The sequence below is a fragment of the Podarcis gaigeae genome, assembly GCF_964106915.1.
Source record: "Podarcis gaigeae genome assembly, chromosome: 15".
Classification (NCBI taxonomy): domain Eukaryota; kingdom Metazoa; phylum Chordata; class Lepidosauria; order Squamata; family Lacertidae; genus Podarcis; species Podarcis gaigeae.
In genome coordinates this window covers 20,786,464-20,813,554 of record NC_139692.1, presented here as the reverse complement: position 1 = coordinate 20,813,554, position 27,091 = coordinate 20,786,464, and the positions used below count along the sequence as shown (strand labels likewise).

Genomic DNA, 27,091 nt, shown 5'->3' with positions numbered 1-27,091 from the left:
CTTTTCCTTTGTTGTTGTTGTTTAGTCGTTTAGTCGTGTCCTACTCTTCGTGACTCCATGGACCAGAGCACGCCAGGCACTTCTGTCTTCCACTGCCTCCCGCATTCTGGTCAAACTCATGCTGGTAGCTTCAACAACACTGTCCAACCATCTCATCCTCTTTCGTCCCCTTCTCCTTGTGCCCTCCATCTTTCCCAACATCAGGAACTTTTCCAGGGAGTCTTCTCTTCTCATGAGGTGGCCAAAGTATTGGAGCCTCAGCTTCAGGATTTGTCCTTCCAGTGAGCACTCAGGGCTGATTTCCTTAAGAATGGAGAGGCTTGATCTTCTTGCAGTCCATGGGACTCTCAAGAGTTTCCTCCAGCACCATAATTCAAAAGCATCAATTCTTCGGTGAACAGCCTTCTTTATGGTCCAGCTCTCACTTCCATATATCCACTTTTCCTTTTCCTTAGGATGTCCCTATATTCACTGGAGAAATGTTGGAGGGTATGGAAATGTTATGCCTCTAGTATGAAATTGCCAGTTCATCAGTTGAAAAGTCATTAAATGGTGGGAACTCTGCTAAACCGCTGGGTGTCAGTAGAGAATCTTACAAGAACAGCACCAGCCTCTTGACTTCTTATGGAAGGCTTTACAGCTGCTTAATGGAGAAGTACAAGACTGACAAGCTCATTGCCTGGCGATTGACTGACACACAAAAATGCAGCTGAGGAAGCTTCTTCCATCACTTTCTCTTCATGCATGCCATGTAAATCTCCACCTGCTTAATTTCTGCCTCTTGGGCTGCTGTGAAAGGCACATAAACAAGGCCAATCATAATAAGAGATTGCAATCCTAATATATGGTGCCCTGAAGGCTCACTCAGAGCTTTTTGAAAACATTGGCTTCATTAGGCTTATGCTGCAACAATTACAAACGTGGGAGGGTGTGTGTGAAATAGCTGCTCTGGAGAGGATGAACGTGAGAATAAAAATTAGTAGAGGTTTGCCTGACCTTAGCAAATAGACCAGGTATCCCCAAACTCCAGATGTTTTGGGACTACAACTCCCATCATCCCTGACCACTGGTCCTGTTAGCTAGGGATGATGGGAGTTGTAGTCCCAAAACATCTGGAGGGCCAAGTTTGGGGGTGCCTGAAATAGACCCTCCCTGAGTGTTCCTGACTGGCCAGAATGTGTCCTGGAGCTCTGATAATACTTTTTTCTCACCTGGACAGAGGAAAGAGAGGAATGTGTGAGCAAACATTTCTTGCTCTTCACACTGTTGCTGGTGGTCCTGCCCAGCACTGGCAGAGTGGCCCTCGGAACGATGTCTAGAAGGGAATGTGGCCCTTAGGTATATCATGAGAAATATGCACTGAAATGCTGATGAATTTTCATAAGGACTTTTTAAAAAAATTGCAAAAGGGTGCAGAAATTTCAGGGGAAACAAAAGAAGACACCGATCTGCATGAAATGCCCATGTATGCATATGCTAATTTATGCGTACAGGTGCAGATTTAGAAGTAATGATTAGAATGCAAATATAAATCTCTATATCCTTCCAGTGTCTTTGTGTTCTCCCCCGCCCCGCCCCTCCCCTCCCCCCGCAAACTTGGTCCATCAGAGCTCTGGCTTCTTGTATTTAAACAGTTGCTGTTAAGAAAGGATCGTGATGTTGGCTTAAATGGCTGAGATGGATTTAGAGGAGTCCTAGTACAGAATTCAGCAGCCAGGTTGCTCATTAGGGCAAGATGATTTGAGCATATTGCACCGATCCTGCTCTGACTGCATTGGCTACAAATTAGTTTCTGGGCCCATTCAGAATGTTGTTTTTGACCTATAAAGCCTTAAACAGCTCAGGATCGCGATACATCAAGAACCGCCTTTCTCCATATGAACCTGCCTGGTTCCTCCACGAGAGGTCCGAAAGGTGGCAACACGAGAAAGGGCCTTTTCTACAGTGGTTCCTGTTGGTGGAATGCTCTCCCCAGGGAAGTTCACCGGGCGACTTCATTGTACACCTTTAGGCGCCAGGTGAAAACATTCCTGTTTAGCCAGGCCTTTGGCTGATTGACATCTGGTGCCCTTTTTAATGTGTTGTGGAAAGGGGGGTTATTTGTTTGTCTTTCTTTTTATTATGTATTCTGTGTTTTTATATTGTGATTTTATGTTGTGAACTGTCCTGAGATCTACAAGTATAGGGCAGCATACAAAATAAATAAATAAATGTAATATTGATGATGATGATTCAACAAAGCTGGTTGCATTTAAAGAGAGGTTTTCTACATCTCTTGATCTTCCATTTCATTGGACCTCTGACACAGACCTTGGTTTTTCACTAGGGCTTACCTTTAGCTGGTACAAAAACAATTAGTGAATGCCTCTTGAACTCTAGCTTGAAGTCAACTCACTATATCCAGAAAGGTTCGAACATGTTTCTGTTGATGAGACCTGACTCTTCGCCTCTGGGCAAAATGGGTGCCACTGTCTTTCCCGAAAGAAGCCAAGTGAACACCCTGTGTCTTACTTTCGTGCCTGTCTGATGAAAGCCAGGGAAAACATGTAGGATTTTCCCAGTGAGTCATTCATACTCCCACAAATCTTTTTCTCCTGGCGCTTGAGCTGGAGTTTGTAAAAATCATAGTGTTTGTCTGGGCTGGAGAGAGGAGCAGGGGAAAGATGCTGTCCAGTGTAGAAGGAGCAGACATTTATGAACTGGAAGTCTTGGTGGGTTGAGATTCTAATCATTAAAATGGTCTCATTCCTGTTGTTTTACCTTTCTCTTGGATTATATCCTGTGACTGTTGTTTTTCTGCAGATGACTGGCACGGCTGCCCATCTGCAGATTCACACAACCCGACCACAAAGGGTTTCTTCCGGATGTTGTAGGATGCCAACTCCCATCAGGTCACTGGTCAGGGGTGATGGGTGTTGTAATGCCTGCAACATAACCATTATTAACATAATTCATGCTTTGTTGCATAGGAGTCAACTCCTGTGGTTGAGGTCCCTTCAGCACCCAGTAAAATATTTCAGCCCCCATCAGCTCCACCCCCAGTTGATAGGCATTGCCATTCAAATGGGGTGCGTGCGTCGTATCTTGTGATCGATTGTGTGGGGCAGGGCTTACCTGCCGCCCACCTCAATATTTTACTCAAGTTGGCACCCCTGCTTTGTTGTAACCAGTTGCTATCAGGTACCCATGCCCTGATCACATGCAATTTTTCACCCATAAGAATAGCAGCAGCACAGGGGCCATTGTTACATGGGATGTTTAGAAAATATTAGGATCTGCCAATATCGGTTCTCTCTGTTTCTCATTTGTCCAATCTTAAATCTAGTTCCCCATATTTTGCAGTAATTTGCCAAAAAAAGAGCCTCATGAAAATTAATCAGCATTTTAGTGCAACGTTCTAACAAACACATTTGTATATGCACTTTTGACTAATGTACACCTTTTTGCAAGCATTTTCCCACAATATTATGCATTTTTTATATTAATTTCACTCAAAGTTTCATTTTTATGCAGATTTTCTCCTAAAATACACACATTTGTAAGGATAGTTTGATTGGAGAACTCTAACAGAAAACTGTTTTGGAAAATGTGAATTTGATCGATTTGGATTTGAATGCATGTGGAATCAAATTTCTCCCCCATCCTTATTTCACATAGGACTTTCTCCAAATTTTGTTTCCCACGTTACTTTTTCTGTATCATACCTGAGTGTAAGATGAGTGGAGCAATATTTCCTGGCAATATTTGCCAGCAGAAACAGTTTCATTGTGCAAAGGCTGCACATATGTCTAAATAAAGATTTTTTTGCTTGGAGAACTGGTGTTCCCATTCCTAGTCTTTGCCGTAGGCAGTATTAAAAAAACAAACATCCAAGTTAGGCATGCAGGACAAGTCCTGGAAAGTCTGAGTGGTTTGAAATGCTGAGGGATTAAAATACTCTATCTGTGCTGCTAATCTTGTGTGAAGAGCACAGAGTTGATACTAATAGGATTCCTAGAAGGAGCCTGGACCATAAAGAAGGCTGATCGCCAAAGAATTGATGCTTTTGAATTATGGTGCTGGAGGAGACTCTTGAGAGTCCCATGGTCTGCAAGAAGATCAAACCTCTCCATTCTTAAGGAAATCAGCCCCGAGTGCTCATTGGAAGGACAGATCCTGAAGCTGAGGCTCCAATACTTTGGCCACCTCATGAGAAGAGAAGACTCATTGGAAAAGTTCCTGATGTTGGGAAAGATGGAGGGCACAAGGAGAAGGGGGCGACAGAGGATGAGATGGTTGGACAGTGTTCACAAAGCTATGAACATGAGTTTGACCAAACTGCGGGAGGCAGTGGAAGACAGGAGTGCCTGGGGTGCTCTGGTCCATGGGGTCCCGAAGAGTCGGACATGACTAAATGACTAAACAACAACAGAAGGAGCCAGTCAGCCACACTTGCATTTTGATGCTTGCTTTCCTGCACCCTCCCCTAGGAGAGAATTGATCTCAACTGCCACACTGGTTTAAATTAAAAATGCTTGCAATCAATTTGGCAGTTTTCTTAGCCATGGGAGGGGGGGGACCCTGTCTTTTGTTCTCACACGGCCACCAAATCTATCTGTGGGCAGATCAATTTAAAGCGGATCGAACACAAATATAAAATACACGACTTCCCCCAAAGAATAATGGGAACTGTAGTTTGTTAATGGTTCCGGGGAAACTACAGTTCCCAAAATTCTTTGGGAGATGTCATATGCTTTAAATGTGTGTTAGATGCGCTTTAAATAGATGGTGCAGATGTGCACTGAGCACCTAACAGTTCTTTGAAAACACTAATGCCATACAGCACCTCAGGGCTGGGAGTATTTCCTGCTAGAAACCCTGGAAGGTTCCGAACAGTAGTCAGTGGTGGACGTTTTTGGAGGTCCTGTTTATTCTGCTAAATCGGCATGACTATAACAGAAACTATGACAGAGTTAAATGCACAAGTTAATTAATAACAGGGGTTATCCTTTTTATTATTCTATTATTAAACAGTACTTCCTTCATGTGTGTATACAGAGAGAGAGAGAGAGAGAGAGAGAGAGAGAGAGAGAGAGAGAGAAGGAGAAAGGGGGAAGAGAGGGGGGCACTTAAATGAGACCAGTGTGAGCAAGTGAAATGTTGAGGATTAGTTATTTGTGGTCTTACTTGCAAAGATACAGGAAGGCATATGGCATTTTCAAGACAGTGGCTCAATTTGTGATCTGTAACCACAATACTCAATAATTTAGTAGAGTCCCAGCTGCTAGAACTTTGGTCCCCTTACACCCTTGGAGGCGTTTGCTAAAGCAAAGACATGTAAGATTGCACTGTTGCTTCATAAGAAGAAGAACTGATAATATTTTTTTGTGGATGTGTCCCTGAAGGAGCATATTACAATATAATTGTTCTATTATTGAAGGACATGCTTAAATGTTACATTGCAAATGGGCCCCTCGTTAGAATGTCTAGCCTGGGCAGATAGAGATAAAGTGTAGCACCTTGCTTGTGGTTAACGCTTAGCTGGAATGAAATATTCAACTCAGCAATAGAGAAATTAAAATAACAATTTATTTGTCAGACAAATAAATAATAGGCACAGTGGTATATGGTTACCAAAGCTCTGCCTATCCTCCAGCCCTGATGGCCAGCACTTATATTTCCTCAGCCCAGCCCCCTTGCTCCTCCTTTGGCTGCCTCTGTCCAATCAGCCTGGTTGAAATTCCTTTTGGCTGTTTGCTAGAACCAATCATAAAAGATACACCCATTTCCTATTACCTTTTATGGAAGACAAAGAGCTTTCCTTCTATCCATAAATGGCAAACAAGTAGCCATATATCTTACATTTGCCTCAACAAGGCACCTTAATTACCAGATTACCTTTTGCCCTTGTTACCCCTCCATTCCAAAATAGATGGCTAAAACAGATGCTCATTCTGTCTTACATTTTGTCTTAAACAGAGATCTTGGCTTCACATTCTCACACACCATCAATGAAATAAGAATCTAACATAAGAATCTAACATTTCTTACTTTCTAAATCCTTTGCATCATTACATTTAAGCCAACAAATCTCATACATTAACATAGATAGCTTTTTCAAGTAAAACTCTTCAATTTACACCTCCTTTCCTGGCCAGCTGCTTTTCCCATTAGCTCTTGCCCTTTAACCTTAGGAAAATGTGGCTAAAGCCTCTAATGGGAGGCACATGGTATTAAATTTTGTTAAACAATAAATTCTACTATTTACTAACTCTTAATTAGTGCTTTTGCAGCTTGATTGTATTCTGTAACATGTGGGGTCAGTGTAACCTTTTTGCTCCCAGCCTATAATTCCCTTTTACAACTTTGAGAATTTTGGCTCCTGTTATAAATCAGGGGGGCCCTTGTCCAGGAGGATAAATATCTGCCAAAGTCCTTAGCCAGCTGGTCTTCTGCCTGGCATAAAATCATTTGCAAATATATCTTTAAGCTCATTTTTAAATACAGGCCTTGATCAGATGCCTCAAAAGAACAAGGATTTATTATCACACCAGGATGAGGGAGGTTGCAGGAAGGAGGGAGAGAAGACCAAGACCTTATATGGTAATATAGGAACTTTTTATAAGTTTCGATTTCCCAGAAATCAGGTGACTTACAAGAGATCAGGTGGTATTCTATTTTGCAAATCTATCTATCTATATATATATTAAGAATAATTTTTTATTAACCGACCAATCACATCAAATCAAACCAAATTACATAAATTCCAAATTACACAGCTGAATTTTAAATTTTTGTTGGGGGTACCCATATTTCAAGTTCCGAAGGGGATCCAATCAACTTCTTGCTTCTTACTGCGGTTTTAATGTCCACAAATCTAACCTTATGATGTTCACAGTACTATCCAGTCCTTTCTTATTGTTTTTCCACATCTCTTGTTGTTATTTTCATACATTTTTCCTTTCTCTTTGTGACCTCGGATAATCTCCACAAGCTGGTTAGAACAGTTTGTAATCCTGCGTGGATGTTATTTTTTTATCCAGTAGCCATATCCAGACGTTCTCCATATAACATCACTTCCATACATCAAAACAGTCTCAGCGTCATTAATCTTCACCAATCTGCCTCCTTTCTCAAAACCTCTGAGGAGATTCACTAGGAATGCAGTCTGAAAACAAGTCCATTCTTCCTCCCGGCTATAAATCCTTTGGCAAGATGGTGACTCCGAATTAATTGCTGCGCCATTCCCAAAAGCTCTTATTGTTTCTCGATCTCCATAAAGCATACTTTTGGTTAAAGTTTATCTCCACACAGACCTTAATCATCCTGCTTGGGTCAGTTCAACCGACGATTCTAATGAGGAGGGGTTCTTGTAAATCACATAGAAGGAAAGTAAAAAAGGTCCCCCCCCCCCATTCAGTCCCGTTGTCAACATACCCAGCCTTTGGTGTATCTTCATCATAAAATATTCCTGTTTCTCCAATCCGTCGTCTTCTTTCGCAGAGGTCACTTAAATTAGCAGACTTCACTCCCCTTCTTCACTTGAAATATGTGCATTTGCTTCTTTTGTAATTAATTATTCCAAATTGCTGCAACTAGTGTGCGATCAGAGACAACGTCCAGGAGAGCCGAGGTCCACACGGGGGCATTCTGCCTAGGGCCCTCACCCCCTTCTTTCGAATTAGGGGGTGATTTATGGGCACAGCAGGCAAGGGCAGTGTTCCCCATTTCCTTGGGGCAACAAGGGAGGCTGCCTACTCCCATAACAGCCTCTTAATTACCCCGTGTGGATCGGAGAGATGGTATTGTCGGCCATCTTCCAATGCACCCCCTAGTGGCCCCCCTATTTTGCAAATCTATATAAAGGGATGCACCCTGACTACTGTGTACAGGTTGCGTACTGATCGCCCTGTGCCTTTGTTCTGCATATGCACTTCAAATAAAAATCCTGTTAATAACCTGCAAGAGCGTTTTGCCGCTTTGTGTGAATCTGTGCTTCAGGGACCCAAATAGTAGATATGTGTGGTCCTTCATCCCGATACAATGGGGGGAAAGTGTTCTGGGGTTCAGCCTGCACACTTGTTCCCTGCTGCTGGCCCTCAGCTGTGTCCTAAGTGCAAATGCAATACTGGCCTTTTTTTAAAAAAATAAAAAATCCAATGAATGTGGGGGAGGGGGCACATTAAAAGGGGGAAAGATTCAGGACCACATTGGGATGGAGAAGACCTTCACCTCCCATCATCCCTGCCCACTGACTGGCACAGGACCACTGGGTTACTACCACTGGTGCGGGCAATGACCAGTTGCCTGGTAGTTTAAGGCACCTTCCTATATTCACACAACTGGAATTGTAGGCAGAATGTTTTATTAAACAGAGGACAGGTTTGAGGCCTAGTTCCTTCCCTTGAGGCAGTAGTGACTGAATAGTTACCATGGTAACCATAGGGGACTCCTGATAGCTGTGAATCTCTCTGTGCTTTTGAATGGGAAGGTTGTTCCCCTCTAGTGGGAACAAGGTGTGTGGAGGGGAAGCAGTCAGAGCACGTAGTTTTTGAGGACCTTGAGCAAACCGTGAGGTGTGAGCAGTACCTTAGACTGCAAGGTTTCAGTCTGGGGTGAACGAGTTGTATAACAGAGTGCAAGATGTTTGCTTCCCCTTGCAATCTGCTAACAGGATCATTCTGTGCAGCTGTTTAATATTAGCTACCTGCCGCTGCCAATTATGTTTTTTGCATTGTTTTTCTGCCTTTCACCACCTACATTATCTGTCAGTCAGCTGCTTCTACAGCTTAATTGGGAAACAGGGTGTGGTTTCTTACTGACAACTGACGTCTATCCAGAGTTACCTGGGTATAAATTTTCTTTTTCTTTTTCTTTTTTTAAAAGTAGGCAGGGAACCAGCTTTGAAACACCCAGAAACGGCTTCCAGAACCTGACAGGTTACAACCCAGATTGATTTTATCCTGTAAACATTTTCCCTCTTGCTTTCATGAGCAAATAAAGTCAGAGGATGCTGCCTCCACCAGCTTCTACTATAGGGGAACAGACAACCTAAGCTTGGTCGCCTCCCAGAATTCCTCTCAGTAAGTGGGAGTCTAGTTTGCACAGTGATGGCGCTGACATGTGGAATCATGCACCCTTGGCAATGAGTAGGAAAGTGAGCCTCATCGAGGGAATGTAATCTTGTTTCTGCAGGATGGAAGCACTGGTGAAAGTATTTCAATCGGATACCCAGCCATTGACAGCCAGCCCAGATATCTGTGCCAAGGAAGGTTATAGCTATGCAGAGGGCCACGGGTCTCCTATGCCAGGGGAAACAGCCAGTCCCAAAAGCTATTTTCAACAGAGCCCGTCTTTACCAGCCTCTGGATTAACTGAACTCAGCAGTGTGGAATCCACTACCTGGAATACATCTCCAGCTAAGGTTCAGGAGCTGCCTGCCAGGAGAGGTAAGATGAAACCTTTCTGTGCATAATTGAATACTGTCATGCAACATGATTTGCGGTCATTTCATCAGGCAAGAAAACAGACTGATTTCTGACCTGCTTCTTGCGATATATGTTAGTGTGCAAGAGAAATTCCCTGAGGATAGTGACCTGAGTTCAGTCATACCTCTGGTTACAGACCCTTCAGGTTGCATTTTTTTTGGGGGGGTTACGGACCCACTTAAACCCAGAAGTACTGAAACGGGTTACTTCCAGGTTTTGGCGGTCGCGCATGCATAGAAATGCTAAATTGTGCTTTGCGCATGCGTAGACACACTGCTGTGGGTTGCAAACACTGTGGGTTGCGAGCGTGCATCCCACATGGATCACATTCACAACCTGAGCGTCCACTGTATATAGGAAGTGTCCCTGGTATATAAGGGAAGGGCCGTGGCTTAGGGGTAGGGCACCTGGTGTGCATGCAAAAGGTCCCTGGCGCAATCCCTGGCAAATCCAGGGAGGGCTTGGAGAGATTCTGTGCCAGAAATCCTTGAGAGCCACTGCAAGTCTGTGCAAACAGTACTGAGCTAGGCAGACCGATGGTTTTATGGAGTGTAAGGCAGCTTCCTATATAAATGTGTTGCAATCTCTGTTGGCCAGCACTGTGAAGGGGATTTCCTGCAGTGTTTTTGGAAGAACACAGAAGTGAACTGTGTACACCTGCATTCTGCATTAGACAGATGGGGCGAGCAAATTGACTGCGGCTTTGTTTTGCATTCTGCCCCATGTTAATGGTGTCCACATGCGTCACGAACGACAGGAAAGAGGCTCAAAGTGGATTTTGATTGTGAAAGCACCATTATCCTAATATGTTATGTAAGCCCAGTGTTCAAAGCACTTCAGATGCGCTGTATCAGTATTATTTCCAACCCTCTGGAAAGGTTTGGTCAGCCTTGGTAGCCCATATTTCCAGCAGAGGACATGAGAGTGGGAATGAGTAGCTTGCTTACAGACACCTAGGATGTTTCTACATTTTCAAACTTATATCTGTTTTATACCACTTTAACCATTGTGGATTCTCTCAAAGAATTCTGAGAACTGTAGTTTGACATGAGGGACTGAGAATGCTCTGTTAGATATTCCTAGCTCTCTGCAGCTAAAATTCCTAGCACTCTAATATGAGGATATAGAAGTTAAATCAGTTTAATTCTGTGGTGTGCATATGTCTTGTAGAGAGCTAGATAGCAGAGGTGAAGTGTGAAAGAACTCCCAGCCCAGGCTCCTGACCAATATGCTACCCCTCTTCATAAAACATTTTCACTTCAGATGTCACTGGATGACTTTTGGTGTCACTTCCAAATTTACTGATTTGCTGAGCCTTTCAAGGCTATAACAAGAATTGAATCCCATACAGACAAGTGCAGCTAATAACTGTGAAATGAGGACCCAAACATCCAAAGAAACCCTTAATATTGCAATTGAGACATCTTGAGAGGAAAGTTGCACCTGAACCTCATGCATCTTTGCTGAGAGAAACCTCAGAACCTCCACTCCAGGTCAACAGAGCTTGGTCCCAGATCCTAGGATAGGAATGAGGGAGAGAGATTCCATTTAGTTCACATTTCAAGGCTGACTTACCTAATTTACACTTTCCTAAGCAATACCTACACTGAAGCACAGGCATTCTTCAAAATCTTCACTTTCCCAATTTTTGCAGTGCGTTTCTCCAGCCAGGTAATATGTACGGAAATGGATATTCTAGGGTACTGGGGGCATAAAAATGCATCAGTTGGTGAGGATAAAATTCAGGAATGTGTTCTATTAGGAAACATTGATTTGCAAAAATGTGTATTTGGGGCAAGATTATGGCATAAATGTGTATTAAGAGATATGCACCTGAAAATAGTGATGAATTTTCATTAAAACTTTTTTTAAAATGCAAACTGATGTGAAAATGTGGAGAACTGAACTTAAGATTGGGAGAAAATGAGAAACCAACATTGACAGATTTGCCCATCCCCAAACTGGGATTGCAATGTGCTCTGTTTTCCAGGCAGGCTCTGGGCCCAAACATTGTTCTCCATGACCAGTTCCTAGAAGTGTTGATGGTAGTGATAGGAAGACTTGATTAATAAGATGCTTATCATTATTCATGGGAGGGCTTTTGAGTGCCAAGCATTTTGAAATTGGCAGGACTTCAAGGAATTTCCTGTTGTCAGTGAATATGCAAAGGTTGGCGGAATCCACTATGGTAGCAAAAGTATTTCAATCACCCACTCAGGTGAAAGAAATAAAAGCATATTGCAGGGCCAGTATGCTGAAATACACGGCTCCTAAACAAAACTTTCCTCCGAACATGCACACAAGAGTAGAAATGATTGCATTACCTGCCAAAGGGCATAGCTGGGCAACTCTGAGGTTTTCTCTATACTGAAAAACCTGAATTGCTTTCATGCCCCTTTTACCATCCAAAGCATCCTAGGAATTGTACTTTAGCAAGGAGGAAAAGAACTCTGCTAAAGATTCCCAGCTTCACAGAACATCAGGTGCCATTGTTTATGTTCTGGGTTGTTGCTGTGTTTTTTTTAAAAAAACCATTTTTAATTATTTAAATTTTGATTATTATTATTTTTTAAAAAAATATTGGTTTATCCAGTGGTGTTTATATACTGCTTTGGGAACACCAGCTGAGAAGCATGGAGCAGGCCCTCTGTAAATGCATGTCACCACCTTTTGATTTATTTATTTTTCCAGGTTCAGCATTGACTGTGGGTGTCCCTCAGAAGCAGTATGTGGGCGTGAGGGTAAAAATGCCGGTGTGTGAACTGCTGAGAAAAATCCGTCTCTCCAAAGGGACAGAGTCCAGTGACGTCAGGGTAAGATACTCGCCCCATTTCCTGAGCACGAGGATAATGAAGATCGGGCTGTTCCCACTGTGAGATGCCCCTTGCACCTTCCCTTGTTTTGCTAAGCTATGTGGCCAACCCAAATTATTATGATTCCCAAGATGGAGATTCACACTTCCTTCCATTAATTAACTCCATGTTCTTCCTGCCCCATTTCCTTTCATCATTGTCATTTATTTATTAAAAACAGCGGATACCTTTAAAATAAAACTAAAACAATCCTGTGCAGGTGGAGACCATTTTAGGTATGTGCAGTTGATGTATGACTACCGACGCGTGGGTCCTTTTGGGCCTGGAAGAGGCAGGTGTAGGGGCAGAACAGGCTTATGTGTGCTCTGCCAACGCACGTGGGGGCCAGGAATGGAACCCCCCATACAAATCGGTGCTGCCTGTACAAAATAGACACTCGTGGCAAAGACCCATTTATTTAGCCACTTAGAACAAAGAAAACGTTTTCAGTTGTTTCTGGAAAGTGCAGATAGTGGGGTCCCTCTTGCCATTCCATAGAACAGGGGTAAAGGTAAAGGGACCCCTGACCATTAGGTTCAGTCACGGATGACTCTGGGGTTGCGGCGCTCATGGCCGAGGGAGCCAGTGTACAGCTTCTGGGTCATGTGGCCAGCATGACTAAGCCACTTCTGGCAAACCAGAGCAGCGCACAGAAACGCCGTTTACCTTCCCGCTGGAGCGGTACCTATTTATCTACTTGCACTTTGATGTTCTTTTGAAGTGCTAGGTTGGCAGGAGCAGATGTTTGCAACTTGCAGGAGATGTTTTCCCACAGGCTACAGCAATCTTCTGGGTGTACACGTGCTAAGGCAGCATTTCCTTTATATGGCTTCCTCTGCTGTCACGTTATATATAAGCCCTTTGTCAAGCACTACATTGTCAAGAGTGCTTAATAAAGAGCATTAGTAGCTGCAGACACAGCGCAAAGGGGAGATCTCCTGCACAAGCATCATTGGAGGAAAGGCCTACAGCGCCTGCTCATTTCAGTGGTGTCTGCACAAGAGAATTTCCCGTTGGGTTCTGTTGCATCTCTAGGTCATTCCTGTCTGTCTCCCACTCTTCCATACTTGCAAATAATCAACCACATTCTCCACTAAAAGTGCCCCAAATGCTATACAGTAATAATTTTTCCTAAAAGGTGACTAATTCCTACCCTTTTATTCCTATTTCTTCCTGATGGTATCACCTCTGATAGGATTCCATGCCAGTAATATTTCCCTTACGCTCTTGCTCATTTTGCTAAATTATTGCTTGCTGCTGTTTTTGTAGTATTAACTTCAAATTAATTTATACACCACTTAATGTCAAAACTCATTTACCAATTATGACCCTGTCTGAAAACACCCTAGTTCACTTTTCTAGTACTGCTGGTATGGTGGTCAGGGAATCAAACTTTGTGTTCGGTATTGATATTTATCCTTCCACTAAGAGTCACACACTAAAAGTGTGAGTTTCTGGGCTACTTCTCTCGAACATAAAAGTTGGCTACAACTGAAGCTCGATTTGTAGAAGGGATCACCTTGAGATCACAGGGGTTCCCCTGCTTGTGACACTGCCATTTTTTTCAGCTTTTGCCCCAGCCAATGAGACATCCCAGGCTGTCTACAACTGTGCTGGCCGGGACTGATGGGAGTTATAGTCCAAAGCTTCTGGAGGGCACTAGGTTGAGTCTGATCTATTTAATTAAGGTTGATAATTTCCCACATACATTTTTTTTTTCTTTCCATAGGAAACACCTGCAAAAGCAAATACCAAAAGGTCTTCAGGAAGAGCAGGTAAAAAAAGGAAAAAAACTTGTGTGTGTATGTATGGGGCAACCCTACATGCAAAAACCCTTGCTTTAATTACAGATAGGTAGCCGTGTTGGTCTGCCATAGTCAAAACAAAAAATTCCTTCCAGTAGCACCTTAAAGACCAACTAAGTCAGTTCTTGGTATGAGCTTTCGTGTGCATGCACACTTCTTCAGATACACTGAAACAGAAGTCACCAGACCCTTCTATATAGTGAGAAGGTGGGGAGGGGTATTACTCGGAAGGGTGGTGGGAATGGGTGATTGGCAGATAGCTGTGATGAGCCTGTTGACGACTCTTAATGACTGCAATAGGTCTTACAGGAAAAAGCAAGGGGTGAGAAGGTAAAAAATGGCTTTGTCATGTATAATGAGATAAGAATCCAAGGTCTTTGTTCAGACCAGGTCTCTCCATGGTTTTAAGTTTGGTAATAAGTTGCAATTCAGCAGCTTCTCTTTCCAGTCTATTTCTGAAATTCCTTTGTAATAGAACAGCTACAAGATCCCAAAGTACAAGATCCCAAAGTAGCTGTTGCTTTAATTGTTTCGGTAAGTGAATACCTATAGATATTTATATATTTCTTTTTTCCTGTACAGGGAAAAAAAGAGCTCGCTCAGAAAGGCATGACAAGCAAGTATGTGGGACACTTTTGCTCTTCTGTAGCCAGCATTTCCCAAGCAAATCAGACCGGAGACCTCACACATTCATTTCTTTCTCTTCTTTTTAAAGAACTGCTGTCAGGCTCAGACAGCCTTAAAAAGCACGGAGGACTTGGACATCCTAGTCGAAGTACTTCAGGAAGACCTGAACAAGAGCCACTCCAGGCTAGAGCCTCAGTTGCCTATGCAGTTCCCACATGGTGCGACGCAGGGATTTCAGCCTCCCTGGTGGGAAACCAATGGCAACTCACAACCAGATGGCAACTGGCTGGGAAGCAGCTGGGAGCCTGTCGGATTTCAGCCGTTGTCTGCTTCAGGCGCATTGCCTCACCCACGTGCTGAGATTTCCTATGGATTTGATTGCAGAAAGACGCACCAACGTCTGGATCTTATCGACACGTTCCAGAATACCTGCGTGGAAGAAAGATGCTGGCTGGGGAATGGGTCTGTTGAACATCCTGGGGAGAGTTCCCAAGGCTTTGCCAAGGAGATTAGGCCTCACTGCCACGACCCCCTGGGGCAGGCTTTGCCAGAGACTTGGGAAGAGGACACTGCTGCCTTGCATGGCAGGGGATGTCTGAAGGCAAGTGCGTGGTCTTCCATGGGGCAGGAGGCTCCTGCCATTTCTTTCTTCCAATTCCAGCTCTGCTGCGAGGAGAGTCGGCTCAGGGGCATCTCGGTGGACAAATTGCTCATGCCGGATAGAAATGGAAACAGGTTGGTCAGTGGTTTGGTTTTGTACCTGACAATACTTTATTTTATTTTATTTCCCCCCAAAAAAATATTGGTTTTCACAGTATTATAAACAAACAAACACATAAGACAAACATAAATCATAGTCTTATTGAAAATTACACTTATTAACTTTGTTAAGTGACTTCCCCGCTCCCCCTTGGTTGAATTTCATTGCATATCCTTTTAATGGTTTCCAAATCATAATTCTTATAAAATTTAACTTAAACATTAACATCCTTAAATCTTAATTTTATGAAATTAAACATATTAATTCATCACTTAACATAAATAAAATCCTAAACCAATTAAATATCTGCAAGCTATTTTCAGTTAATTTAACTTAACATATTTAACTAAATAATCATTAAATTTACCGGTAATCCACTCTTCCTGATACTCCTCTTCCTTCTGGTGACAATACTTTAAAAAGTTAAAACATCTTTTAACAAAACCCTTTGTAACTTGGGTGATGGAATGATTTTACGCCCCATGATTCTTGCTACCTTTCCCCCGTGGCCTTTGTTTCATTTCATTGCGGTTCACAGATGTATCCTGAGAGCTGCTGTGAGTCTATGTTTACTTTCTGACCAGTGTCCATTGCAATGTTCAGAGTAACATATGCAAAACAAAAGTGAGGAGGGGGCAGTTCCCTGCCCCAACAAACTTGAAGCCAAATACCAATAACTAGGGAGGAAGGGAAGAATTTGGTAATGAATTTTAGTAAATGCTGTGGCTTAAAAACTCAAGTTTTAAACCATCCAAGGAAGGGATCCTGGATCTGGAGGACAATGGCTTTCTTATGTAAATATCATACTAAAGGTAAAGGTAAAGGGACCCCTGACCATTAAGTCCAGTTGTGGCCGACTCTGGGGTTGCGGCGCTCATCTCGCTTTAGTGGCTGAGGGAGCCAGCGTACAGCTTCTGGGTCATGTGGCCAGCATGACTAAGCCGCTTCTGGCGAACCAGAGCAGCGCACGGAAATGCCGTTTACCTTCCCACTGGAGCGGTACCTATTTATCTATTTTTTATTTGATGTGCTTTCAAACTGCTAGGTTGGCAGGAGCTGGGACGAGCAACGGGAGCTCACCCCGTTGCAGGGATTCAAACTGCCGACCTTCTGACCGACAAGTCCTAGGCTCTGTGGTTTAACCCACAGTGCCACCCATGTCCCAGGTATATCATAGGAAACTTCTAAGTCCATAGGTCCATCTGGCTCAGCGTTGTCTACACTGTTTGGCAGTGACTCTCTATTATTATCCCCATATTATAGATGTGTCGGGGATTAAGCCTTCCGCTTATCCTCACAGCCACTAGCTTTACTATTCCTCTCATTGCCAACTTACCAATATCTCATTATCATTGTTCTTAGAGTGGCAGAAACCGATGGTGCTTCTCTGTCATCGATTTTCTTTCCTTCCTTATTTTCAAACATGATGGCCATAAATCTGAATGGGGAGGTTATCCTGCAGCGTCAGGTCACTGATAAGGGAACAGGGAGGAGACTTCCAGAGAACTCAGAGGGCCTATTCACTGGAACCGGAACAAAACAAAGCAACGTTTTATGAGCCATTTCAGTAGAATTGTGTATGTTTCTATTTCAAATATTTGCTTCTAAATCTTAGATCTAAAATAAAGGAAAATCCCTTTCCCCTTTCAGAGCTGAGTCAAAGCGAGGCCGTGCCCTTTATTTTGAAACTGAATAACTTTGAACCAACATACCATAGAATCTATGATTCTATGTATCACAGAATCATAGAATTGTAGAGTTGGAAGGGACCCTGAGAGTCATCTAGCCCAACCCCCTGCAATGCAGGAATCTCAACTAAAGCATCCATGACAGATGACCAAACCAACCTCTGTCTTAAAAACCTCCAAGGAAGAAAGTATTGGGGCTTGGATAGATATCTGGGGATGGGGTGGGGTTTTTCCCCCCATTTTGGTTACATGTTTTGCTAGTCTTAAATCCAGTTCCCCACAACTTTAATCTCCATGCGGAGGAAGGAGTTTTCTCATCTGCAATCCTTGAGAGATGTTGCCAGTCAGTGTAGACAGTATTGAACTAGATTGACCAGTGGGCTGACTCGGCATAAAGCAGCTTCTTATGTTACTATTTGTTAAATTTGCAAATAGTAGGGGTGGGGATCGTATCTGGGGAAGAGCCATAGCTTAGTGGAAGAACATCTGCTTTGCATGTAGAAGGTTCTAGGTTCAATCTCCAGCATCTCAGTGGGAGGCAACTTCCTTTGAGCCTGTGAAAATATCCTTTTGACATTTGCCCAGCAGCAGAAGCTCTCATTTGATTTCAAGCCTCTCCGCCCTTGCTGTTTCTCTCTGTTTTGCAAAACCACATACTCCCCAACATTTATCTGATGAAAATAGGGCATCTTATTCAACAACAACAACAACAACTTTATTATTTATGCCCCACTTATATGACAGTGTTGCCTCAGCCACTTTCGGCAGCTTCCAACATACAGTGGTACCTCAGGTTAAGTACTTAATTCGTTCCGGAGGTCCGTTCTTAACCTGAAACTGTTCTGAACCTGAAGCACCACTTTAGCTAATGGGGCCTCCTGCTGCTGCCGCACCGCCGGAGCACGATTTCTGTTCTTATCCTGAAGCAAAGTTCTTAACCTGAGGTACTATTTCTGGGTTAGCGGAGTCTGTAACCTGAAGCGTATGTAACCTGAAGCGTATGTAACCCGAGGTACCACTGTATATAAAAACATAATAAAACATTAAACATTAAAAAAAATTCCTATACAGCCTCCTTCGGATGTCTTCCAAAGGTTGGATAGTTACTTGTCTCCTTGGCTCTGGGGTTGCATAACTCCATATCCTCCAACATTTCTTTGATGAAAATAGGGATGCCCTAAGGAAAAGAGGGACATTCCAGGATCAAATCAGAAACCCTGACAGCTTCTGTATATCCAGGACTGTCCTTGGAAAATAGGGACACTTGGAGGGCTAAAAGCCACCTGTGGCATTTCTGAAACCAAACCAAAACTCCTCTTGTTTTCTCTCTCCTTCTGCCCAGGCTTCTTCACAATGCTGTTTCTCAGGGGAAAAGGGCGCTGGCATATGCGCTGGCAAGGAGGTTTGCACATCTCAACAGACTTGATGGGAAGAACGCAGCAAAACAGGTACGAGCTGCTTTTTAGCAGAAGGCTGTTTGCAGGGCAGCTGTCGGTAATTTTATAGAAATGGACCACATGAAATAGAGCAAAAAGGGGGGGATTAGTGAAAAGTTGCAAGCTTCATTTTTAAAAAATGCAGAAACCATTTGTCCACTAATCCCCAAAAGGTCAACAGAATAAGAATGTTTTCGCTTGTCTGTGAATGATAAGTGTCTTAAGGTGCAAGGGGAGGGAGCCCATAAGGGGAAATGGAATGGCGGATCTTACTTTATTCTAGGTCATGCTTCCAAACGCTAATTCACGTTAACTGAAAGCCAGCTTTTGAAACTGCTCTTGCACTTGTTCCTCTACTAGTGGTAGGAAACCTCATACAGCCTCAAGCAGAGAGGAGGAATCTGTGGCTGTCAAAATATGCTAGGACTTCATCTCCAGTCAGCCCCAGTCAGCGTGGCCAGTGATCAGGAGATGGGATGGGAATTGTAGTCTAGCAGTGAAATATACTCAGTCGAGAGTGGATTTCATGCTCTTTATTCAGCTCATAGTGGGAGGAGGAATGAAAGCTCCCCCAAAGTATCTGCTTTATATACATTATTTACACAATGGGCTGCAGGTGATTGGCTAATTCTGGAATTCTCCTGTAAGCTAATCAGGTTGTGGATTCACTTCCATCTGGAGCTGGATTGGGTGGCTCCTGCAGACCAATCATACTGCTGCATTGTTCTAGGACCAATTAGACTGCTGCATTCTAAATCCTATTGTTCTAGGACCAATCAGACTGCTGCATTTTGGATCCTATTCAACTCAGTACATAACAAGCAGCATCCTAGAAGAGCAGGGGGGCACATGTTCTCTTCAATTTGAATGGATGTAAAGATTATTGCTTGCTAAATTGCAGCAGTTGCGATATTAACAACACAGTGACAAGGTGCCACTCTCATTTGTGGATAGCTCAAAATTTCTATCTCTCCTTCCCCATCTTTTTTGTTAATCCTTCAAAGACTGCGTTGCACATAGCAGCTCAAAAGAACCACCATCTTATTGCCAGCGACCTGCTGTCTCTGGGGGCTGATGTAAACGCGAGGGACAGCTCAGAGAAGACTCCCTTGCACCTCTGTGCTGAGAAGGGTTATCTGAGAGTCTTGGAAGTAAGTAGAGTTTGAAAGTGGGGCCTGGCTGGGTTAAAGGGTAAAGGGACCCCTGACCATTAGGTCCAGTCACGGCCGACTCTGGGGTTGCGCCGCTCATCTCGCTTTATTGGCCGAGGGAGCTGGTGTACAGCTTCCGGGTCATGTGGCCAGCATTATTAAGCCACTTGTGGCGAACCAGAGCAGCACACGGAAACCCCGTTTACCTTTCTGCCGGAGTGGTGCCTATTTATCTACTTGCACTTTGACGTGCTTTCGAACTTCTAGGTTGGCAGGAGCAGGGACTGAGCAACGGGAGCTCACCCCGTCACGGGGATTCGAACCACCGACCTTCTGATCAGCAAGGCTCTGTGGTTTAACCCGCAGCACCACCCGCATCCCCCTGGCTGGGTTATATGTCTATTAATTTGAGGTAGGGATGGGGGAGAAATTTAATCCAGGTCATCTTTAAACCCAAACCTACCTAAACTGTACTTGAAACAATATGCAGACTAAAGCATAGCCATGCTTCAAAATTACCACCACTCTGAATTTTGCAATGAAGTTCTCCAGCCAAGGACTGTGTACAAAATTGTTTGTGTGTGTGTGTGTGTGTGTGTGTGTGTGTGAAAGTAAAGTGTGCATAAATGCATATATTAATAAAAATATTGTTGGAAATGTATGGTATCTGGGGAAACTGCTTGCAGAAATATACATGTATATATGTCAAAACTGTATACAAAAATGTGTTTATTATGAGAGCTTTGCACTAAATACTGGTGAATTTGTACATTTTTTTATTATTATAAAAAATCGCAACTTTCTGCAGAAATGCAACCTAAATTTAAGATTAGAAAAATGAGAAATGGAGAGAAACCAACACTTGAGAGATGTGCCCATGCCTATCCTTTTGCAGCTGTTTGGCCCACTCTTACTGCAGCCTGACGTCAGGATATTTAAAGTAGCCTCGTCTCTTTTTCCATGGCAGGTCTTGAAATGCTGTCAGGAAGTTGGCATCCACGTTGATGTAGACGCAACTGACAATCAGGGTATGTGGAGAAGTTTGGAGAGGATAGGGAACTCTCTTCCTGCCTCTTAGGATACAATCTGTCAATCAAGGCATGCACCTAATACAGCGGTTCTCAACCTGTGGGTCCCCAGATGTTGTTGGACCACAACTCCCATCATCCTTCAGCTCTGGCCTTGCTAGCTAGGGGTGATGGGAGTTGTAGTTCAACAACATCTGGGGACCCACAGGTTGAGAAAGGCTGATAGAAATCAACCACATATCTTGCTTTTCCTTAATTAACTGCAGACATGGGGGAGCCCAATGTTTACATGGGAAGGCAGTGTGTGTGATGGGGGGGATATCTATTCCCTCCCTCCCAATGATATTCCCTCCCTCAGTCTCCCAGTAGCACACAGGGAAAGAGATGGGATCTCTGTTCCAACCACAGTGAGAAAGTGACGATACGAGCCTCCACTCTGTTGTTTTCCGCACTGTGAATTGGGTTTGCACATGCCTGTAATTATCGAATAAAGAGCAAAACACATGCTACATGCTAAGCACACGTCTGGTTTGGCCTGCAGTGTCTAATGCTCCTTTCTGCTCCTCTCTAAACAGGCTTAACGCCAATACAGTGCGCTGGTTTGGCTCACTGCACTCTCGCGATGGACTCGGACAGCCGCCATCTCTCGGCTGAGACCTGGAAGCTTCTGAACCTCCGTAAGGATCAGATCCTGAGTGGCATCAAGTGCTTGACACAAATGGGAGCCAACCCATGGGAGCAAGTAAGTGCTTTGGTCTCAAACGGAAATGTAGCTTGATTTTATGAAGGGTTTTGGAGTGGGTGTAGGGTCTTTTTCTTTCCAGGTCTTTCCCCTTCTGCTCACTCGTATCCTTTCTCCTATCAGAAAAGAGAGTTTTGCCAACTGTCAGAGGCTTTCCACACTTTTTTTTAAAAAAAGGATTTGTGGTACAGTCGTACCTTGGTTTTCGAACAGCTTAGTTCTCGAACGTTTTGGCTCCCGAATGCCGCAAACCCAGCCAATCAGAAGCTGCACTTTGGTTTCCAAACATTTTGGAAGTCGAACGGACTTCTGGAACGGATTCCGTTCGATTCCAAGGTATGATTGTACTACAAAAGAGAGTGCCAACTGGCATAAATTTGGTGTTGGTAAATCATGTGCATAGATACAAATTTGGAAATAGTGGATGGTAGCTAACTACCGTATTTTTCACCCCATATGGCGCACCGGCCCATAGGACGCACCTAGTTTTTTTGGGGGGGAAACCAAAGAAAAATTTTTGATTCCCCCCCCAGACGTGGGCTTCGGGATCAGCAAAAGGGACCTTCAGGGACAGCCTCTCTAGCCTCCGTGGGGCAGTGCACTCCGCTGCCCTGCAGAGGCTTTGCACAGCCATCCCCAAGCTAGAAGAGGGAGACGGAGCGCTCCGTCTCCCTCTTCTGCCTTCAGGGACAGCCTCCCTAGCCTCCGTGGGGCAGCGGCTTGCCCCGCTGTCCCCCGAGCTTGTGGGGCTGGCAGTGGGGCAGCTTGCTTCTCCTCACTGCCAGCCTCCAAACCAGGTCGGGGAATAGCGGGAGTGCGAAGCGCCTCCCCGCTGTCCCCCGAGCTTGTGGGGCTGCCCGATATCTGCCCAAAGCCCGGGGTGCGCTCCAGAGCGCGCCCCGAGCTTCAAGCTGCAGGCTGCTGCCCGCAAGCCTTGCGAGCCCGGCAGGCACTCCCGCAGGCTCCCAAGGCTTGCAGATAGCTTTCTGAAGCCTGGAGAGCGAGAGGGGTCGGCACGCACTGACGCCTCTCGCTCTTCAGGCTTCAGCGAAAGCCTGCATTCGCCCCATAGGACGCACACACATTTCCCCTTCATTTTTGGTGGGGAAAAAGTGCATCCTATAGGGCAAAAAATACGGTAACTTCTACTCAGATCAAACCCATTAAAATTAGTGGACCTATTTTGTTTTTATTATTATTCCTTTCATTTCTATATTGCTTTATATTTTTAAGAAATCTGAAAGCAGTTTACAACACATTAAAGCATCAAATGAACCCCTCTGGAATAAAACACTGCTGAAGGAAGTCAAACATAAAATATACATTCAAAATCAAGTACAGAACGAACATTTAACACAGCAAAGTTGACAAAGCAAATTATATTAAATCTTTCAAAAGAAAGCATTACTAGAGGAAGTCAGATGTAAAATGCGCATTTAAACCAGCTATTCTCCTAAAATAGGATACACTGCGACTCTGCTAGGAACCCATGTATTAAATTGCTCTTAGTTCCGGAGATAGTCTTCTTGATACACGTATGTTATTTCGTTGACATGTTTTGCTGGGATCTCTTCTAAGCATAATGTCTACGCAAAAGCTGTATCCAAAGCAGGGGACTATGACTATCCTCTTATTCTTTTCCCAGGGAACAAACTCATCAAGTCGAGTTTCAAATTATTTTGCAAAAGTCCAGCAAAATAGTGAACTGATGTGTTTTTTCCAAACTCACAGGCCCCAAAGGCAGCAGGTAATTCTATTGGGTTGGTGAAAAGGGTGGCAGGTAGACTGCAAGAGGATTGGTTGCTTTGCGAGTTTTTGTGTGTGTGGTCCTTAAGTATTATGGATGACAGGCAGAAAGGAAAGAGAATGAAGCTTTCAGTCATAAAACCAGCCAGATGGGTGGGGCATAAATAATCAGTTGTTGTTGCTACTTGAGAGTAGGAATGTGGGAGAAACTCAGTTCCAGTTTGCATCATTTAAAGGAAAACGTAATTCTTTATTACAGTGGACGCTCGGGTTGCGAACGTGATCTGTGCGGGAGGCACGTTTGCAACCCGCAGCACCATGTCTGTGCATGCGCGGGTTGCGCTTCTGCGCTTCTGTGCATGTGCAAAGTGTGATTTAGTGCTTCTGCGCATGCTCCCGTTCCGGTACTTCCGGGTTTCGGCACGTCCGTAACCCAAAAAAACACAACCTGAAGCGTCTGTAACCCGAGGTATGACTGTATTATTACTATTACTACTACTACTACAATGGTACCTCGGGTTACAGACGCTTCAGGTTACGTATGCTTCAGGTTACAGACTCCACTAACTCAGAAATAGTACCTCAGGTTAAGAACTTTGCTTCAGGGTGAGAACAGAAATCGTGCCCTGGCAGCGCAGCGGCAGCAGCGGGAGGCCCCATTAGCTAAAGTGGTACCTCAGGTAAAGAACAGTTTCATTGTTAAGAACAGACCTCCGGAACGAATTAAGTTCTTAACCCAAGGTACCGCTGTATCTAAATTCCCATGCTTGGTTGCAACAGTTTAAAAAACAACTTTAGACAGAGCTTAAAAACTTACAGTTACAAAAAAAAAATGCAAAAATTTGTATCCTTTAATTAAATGAAACATACACACATTGCCTCACTGTTATTTTTTTCTAAGCCCAGATCACACTAATGAAGTTGCAAAATAACTCTAGGGATTGAGGGCAGGAGAGAAGGTGAATACATGGCGTCACAAAGCACCAGGCAATCTGTATTTGGCACAGCCAGCTACTGTTGCAAACCTTGGCAGTAGGCTGTAGGGGACACTGAAGTCCCACCTTTGCCCCTGAGAGTCTTCTTCAACAGCCCCTGGGGCTTTGGGGGTTTCATTAGTCAGTACCCGCCCCCTGCCTCGTATATCATTGCAACCTTCAAAAGTAGAAATGCCCTTTGTTTTTGTTTTGTTTTTAAATTAAAGCTGAGATCCTTAGGAAATGCAGATTCTTCCGTCAATACAGCTTTGCTAAGATTCATGTTAGGAAATGAGACTGATTTGATACTTTTGCTTTGTCCAGGATTACAGCTTGTTCTCTGGACCCGATGAAATCGCCCTTCTGTATTTGCAAGGAGAAGATGTGGAGCCACCAATGGTTTCTTTTCCAAGTTTCCTCAACCATTCCCATGAGAGTGCAATGTAAACAGCACACCAGGAAGCAATGGGCTTCCTAGAACACTGGCTGCTGATACATCAGATGTGTTTCAGGCTTTGTATACTTGATGATCTGAAGCCCGCGGAATGCCTCGATGGACTTCAAGAAATCTGGAGTGCCATTTCTGCCAGGCTGTTGGCGGAAGAACAGCTTGAAAATAGACAGTAAAAGTCTTTGAACCTGTGAAGGCTTGGGCTTTGCTGGATTCATGTCCTCAGAAAAATTGTAGTGGAAGAGCACTGAAGATTATAGATGGCAAAGGCTATTTCCCCAAGCCATATGTATCAAGATAGAGAAGCTCTGAGGTCTTCTCCCCTGCCTTAAATAACCTTGCTCTCAAAATATCAAGTGTAGGAGACAATGCTCCTTAATGGATGGTGGTCCATGGAGCAGGCACAGATTATTGCCATGCAAAAATTCAAACTGGTCCCCTACAGAGGGAGGGCTTCTGTATCTCATTGGCAGAGCACCTGCGTTTTATCTCTGGCGTGAACTGGGGAAAACAAAGCCACCCTTGATCTGAGGATGTATTTTCAGCAAAGCCACAATGCTTTGCTTATCAATGCAATCAAAGTTTATGGAGGTTGTTTTGAGTATGTATAAGAAATGCACAGACGAATCTGGAACCGGACAAATGGAGCTGGGCATTTCACCAAGGCTGAGTGAAAACTGCTCCCCCATAATTCTGCACACTGAATTTTTGGTGAAAGCTCTCGATACAGTATTATGTAAACAAACAAACATGCATACAAACTCTTGTACCATCTCCAAGATGAAGACATTTAATACGGCACAAGCTTTTGTAGACTGCAGTTCAATTCAACAGGTGCAATTTCCTTTGCACCATGAATCTTTCCTTCCTTCCTTCCTTCCTTCCTTCCTTCCTTCCTTCCTTCCTCTCTCTTTAATCAGTGAAATCTAAAATCTACCTAGCATCTGCCACAATCCAGTCCAAAGTTCATTGTGCTGAAATCCTTTGAGGTTGGAGCTGAATTGCAGCCATTGTTCTGACATCCTATATTTATGGATCTTTTTGATTGGACCCAGCACAGGGATGGGAAACCTCCAGCCTATGGGCCAATCTTGGTCTGCCTGTCAATCAGCTGGTATCACTTTTTCCTGCTGTGTGTGAGAGAAGAGAGAGGGAGGGAGGGAGAGAGAAGTTTCAAGAAGACTCCTGTTGGGCAATAATTTTTTAAGAGAGCTCATTTCCCATGTAGTGGAAACAGCTTTCTTTTGTTTTCTGCAAGTCAAACAGGTTTTTTGGGGGGCAAGGGAATACAAACACCTGCCAGATCTGTTTAATGATAGCCAAAAGTTAGCTGGAAGATACTGTGTACAGTGATTCCACTTTGAGATTTCCCCTTCTCTCCCTCTCTGCACACCAAGACCTGCACTGTACCTCTTTGTTCAACAACTTGCTCATAGCTCTACGTCCGGTTCCAAATGTTGCCCTTTCTTTTAGTAAGCTTTGGTTCTTAAGTTAGTGGTTTCTGTGAAACTTCATTAGTTGCTACACATGGAGCAATACGATACTAATAATGTTTTGTAATTAAAAAAAAAAAAAGCAAATTGAATATATCCCGCAATTGGTAAACATGGAGTATTCCCACTGATTTCAATGGGAAATGTATTTTTTCAAACAAAAGATTGTGTATAATAAGATGAACCTCATAAATGATAAATATTTGTAAATGCACTTCGATTATAGTGCTGAGAAAGTTTGGGGTTTTTTCCATGTAGTTTATTTTTCTTTGAACTGTTTTGTTGACTGAAATTGAAGATTGCTGCTGTTTTAATGACTCCAGATGATTTTTGACTTAAAAGTACACGCTCTACCATAAAATGTACAACCTACTATAAGAGAAAACATGCAAATCAATCCACTAAGTTTATGGAAAGATGGGCATTTTTTGGTAATTTCTGGAATAATAAGCTTAATGTACTACCCTGTGCTGTCTTTAATTTGCTGCAATGTTAATAGTTACTTTTTATGTCAGTAGTTGGAATTTTGGTTGTCAATGCTTTAATGATCTAATAAAGGATATATCTATTTTTAAAAGGTCACATTCTTCCAAATGCAGTGAAATAATCATCTTGCGCATATGGCTGTGTAGTTCCTCCAGAATCAGCAACTAAAAATGGTCCATCAGGATTCCAAGACTGCAGTCCTTTGTATACAAAATACAAAGCTCCTGGATTTGGAAGGATTTGATAACAGATTTGGATGGCACGCGTACCTCTGGAAAGAAAAGAAAAAGGGCTATAAATCATTTGAAAATCATATCTTCCGGAGATCGTTATTGGAAGTTTGGGACAGATATAAAAATATATTAGAAATGGGGGTCCCACATTG

The 27,091-nt window shown here is 43.5% G+C and overlaps 1 protein-coding gene across 4 annotated transcripts; it reads left to right on the top strand.

Annotated features, from left to right (window-relative positions):
* Positions 1-4,741: 4,741 nt before the first annotated feature.
* Positions 4,742-26,797, top strand: LOC310832328 (uncharacterized protein). Of its 4 annotated transcripts, none has more exons than XM_083714022.1 (12): positions 8,209-8,265; positions 9,175-9,428; positions 12,159-12,280; positions 14,049-14,094; positions 14,707-14,744; positions 14,840-15,486; positions 18,542-18,647; positions 19,640-19,786; positions 20,754-20,814; positions 21,390-21,556; positions 23,202-23,303; positions 24,601-26,797. In XM_083714022.1, the coding sequence occupies exons 2-12, from the start codon at positions 9,176-9,178 to the stop codon at positions 24,721-24,723; spliced, it is 1,812 nt and encodes a 603-aa protein (XP_083570148.1). In that variant the 5' UTR covers positions 8,209-8,265; position 9,175; the 3' UTR covers positions 24,724-26,797. The 4 variants fall into 4 exon arrangements, with proteins under 4 accessions (XP_083570149.1, XP_083570148.1, XP_083570147.1 ...); XM_083714021.1 differs by lacking the exon at positions 8,209-8,265 and adding an exon at positions 8,853-9,062; XM_083714023.1 differs by lacking the exons at positions 8,209-8,265; positions 23,202-23,303 and adding an exon at positions 4,742-4,900.
* Positions 26,798-27,091: the final 294 nt, after the last annotated feature.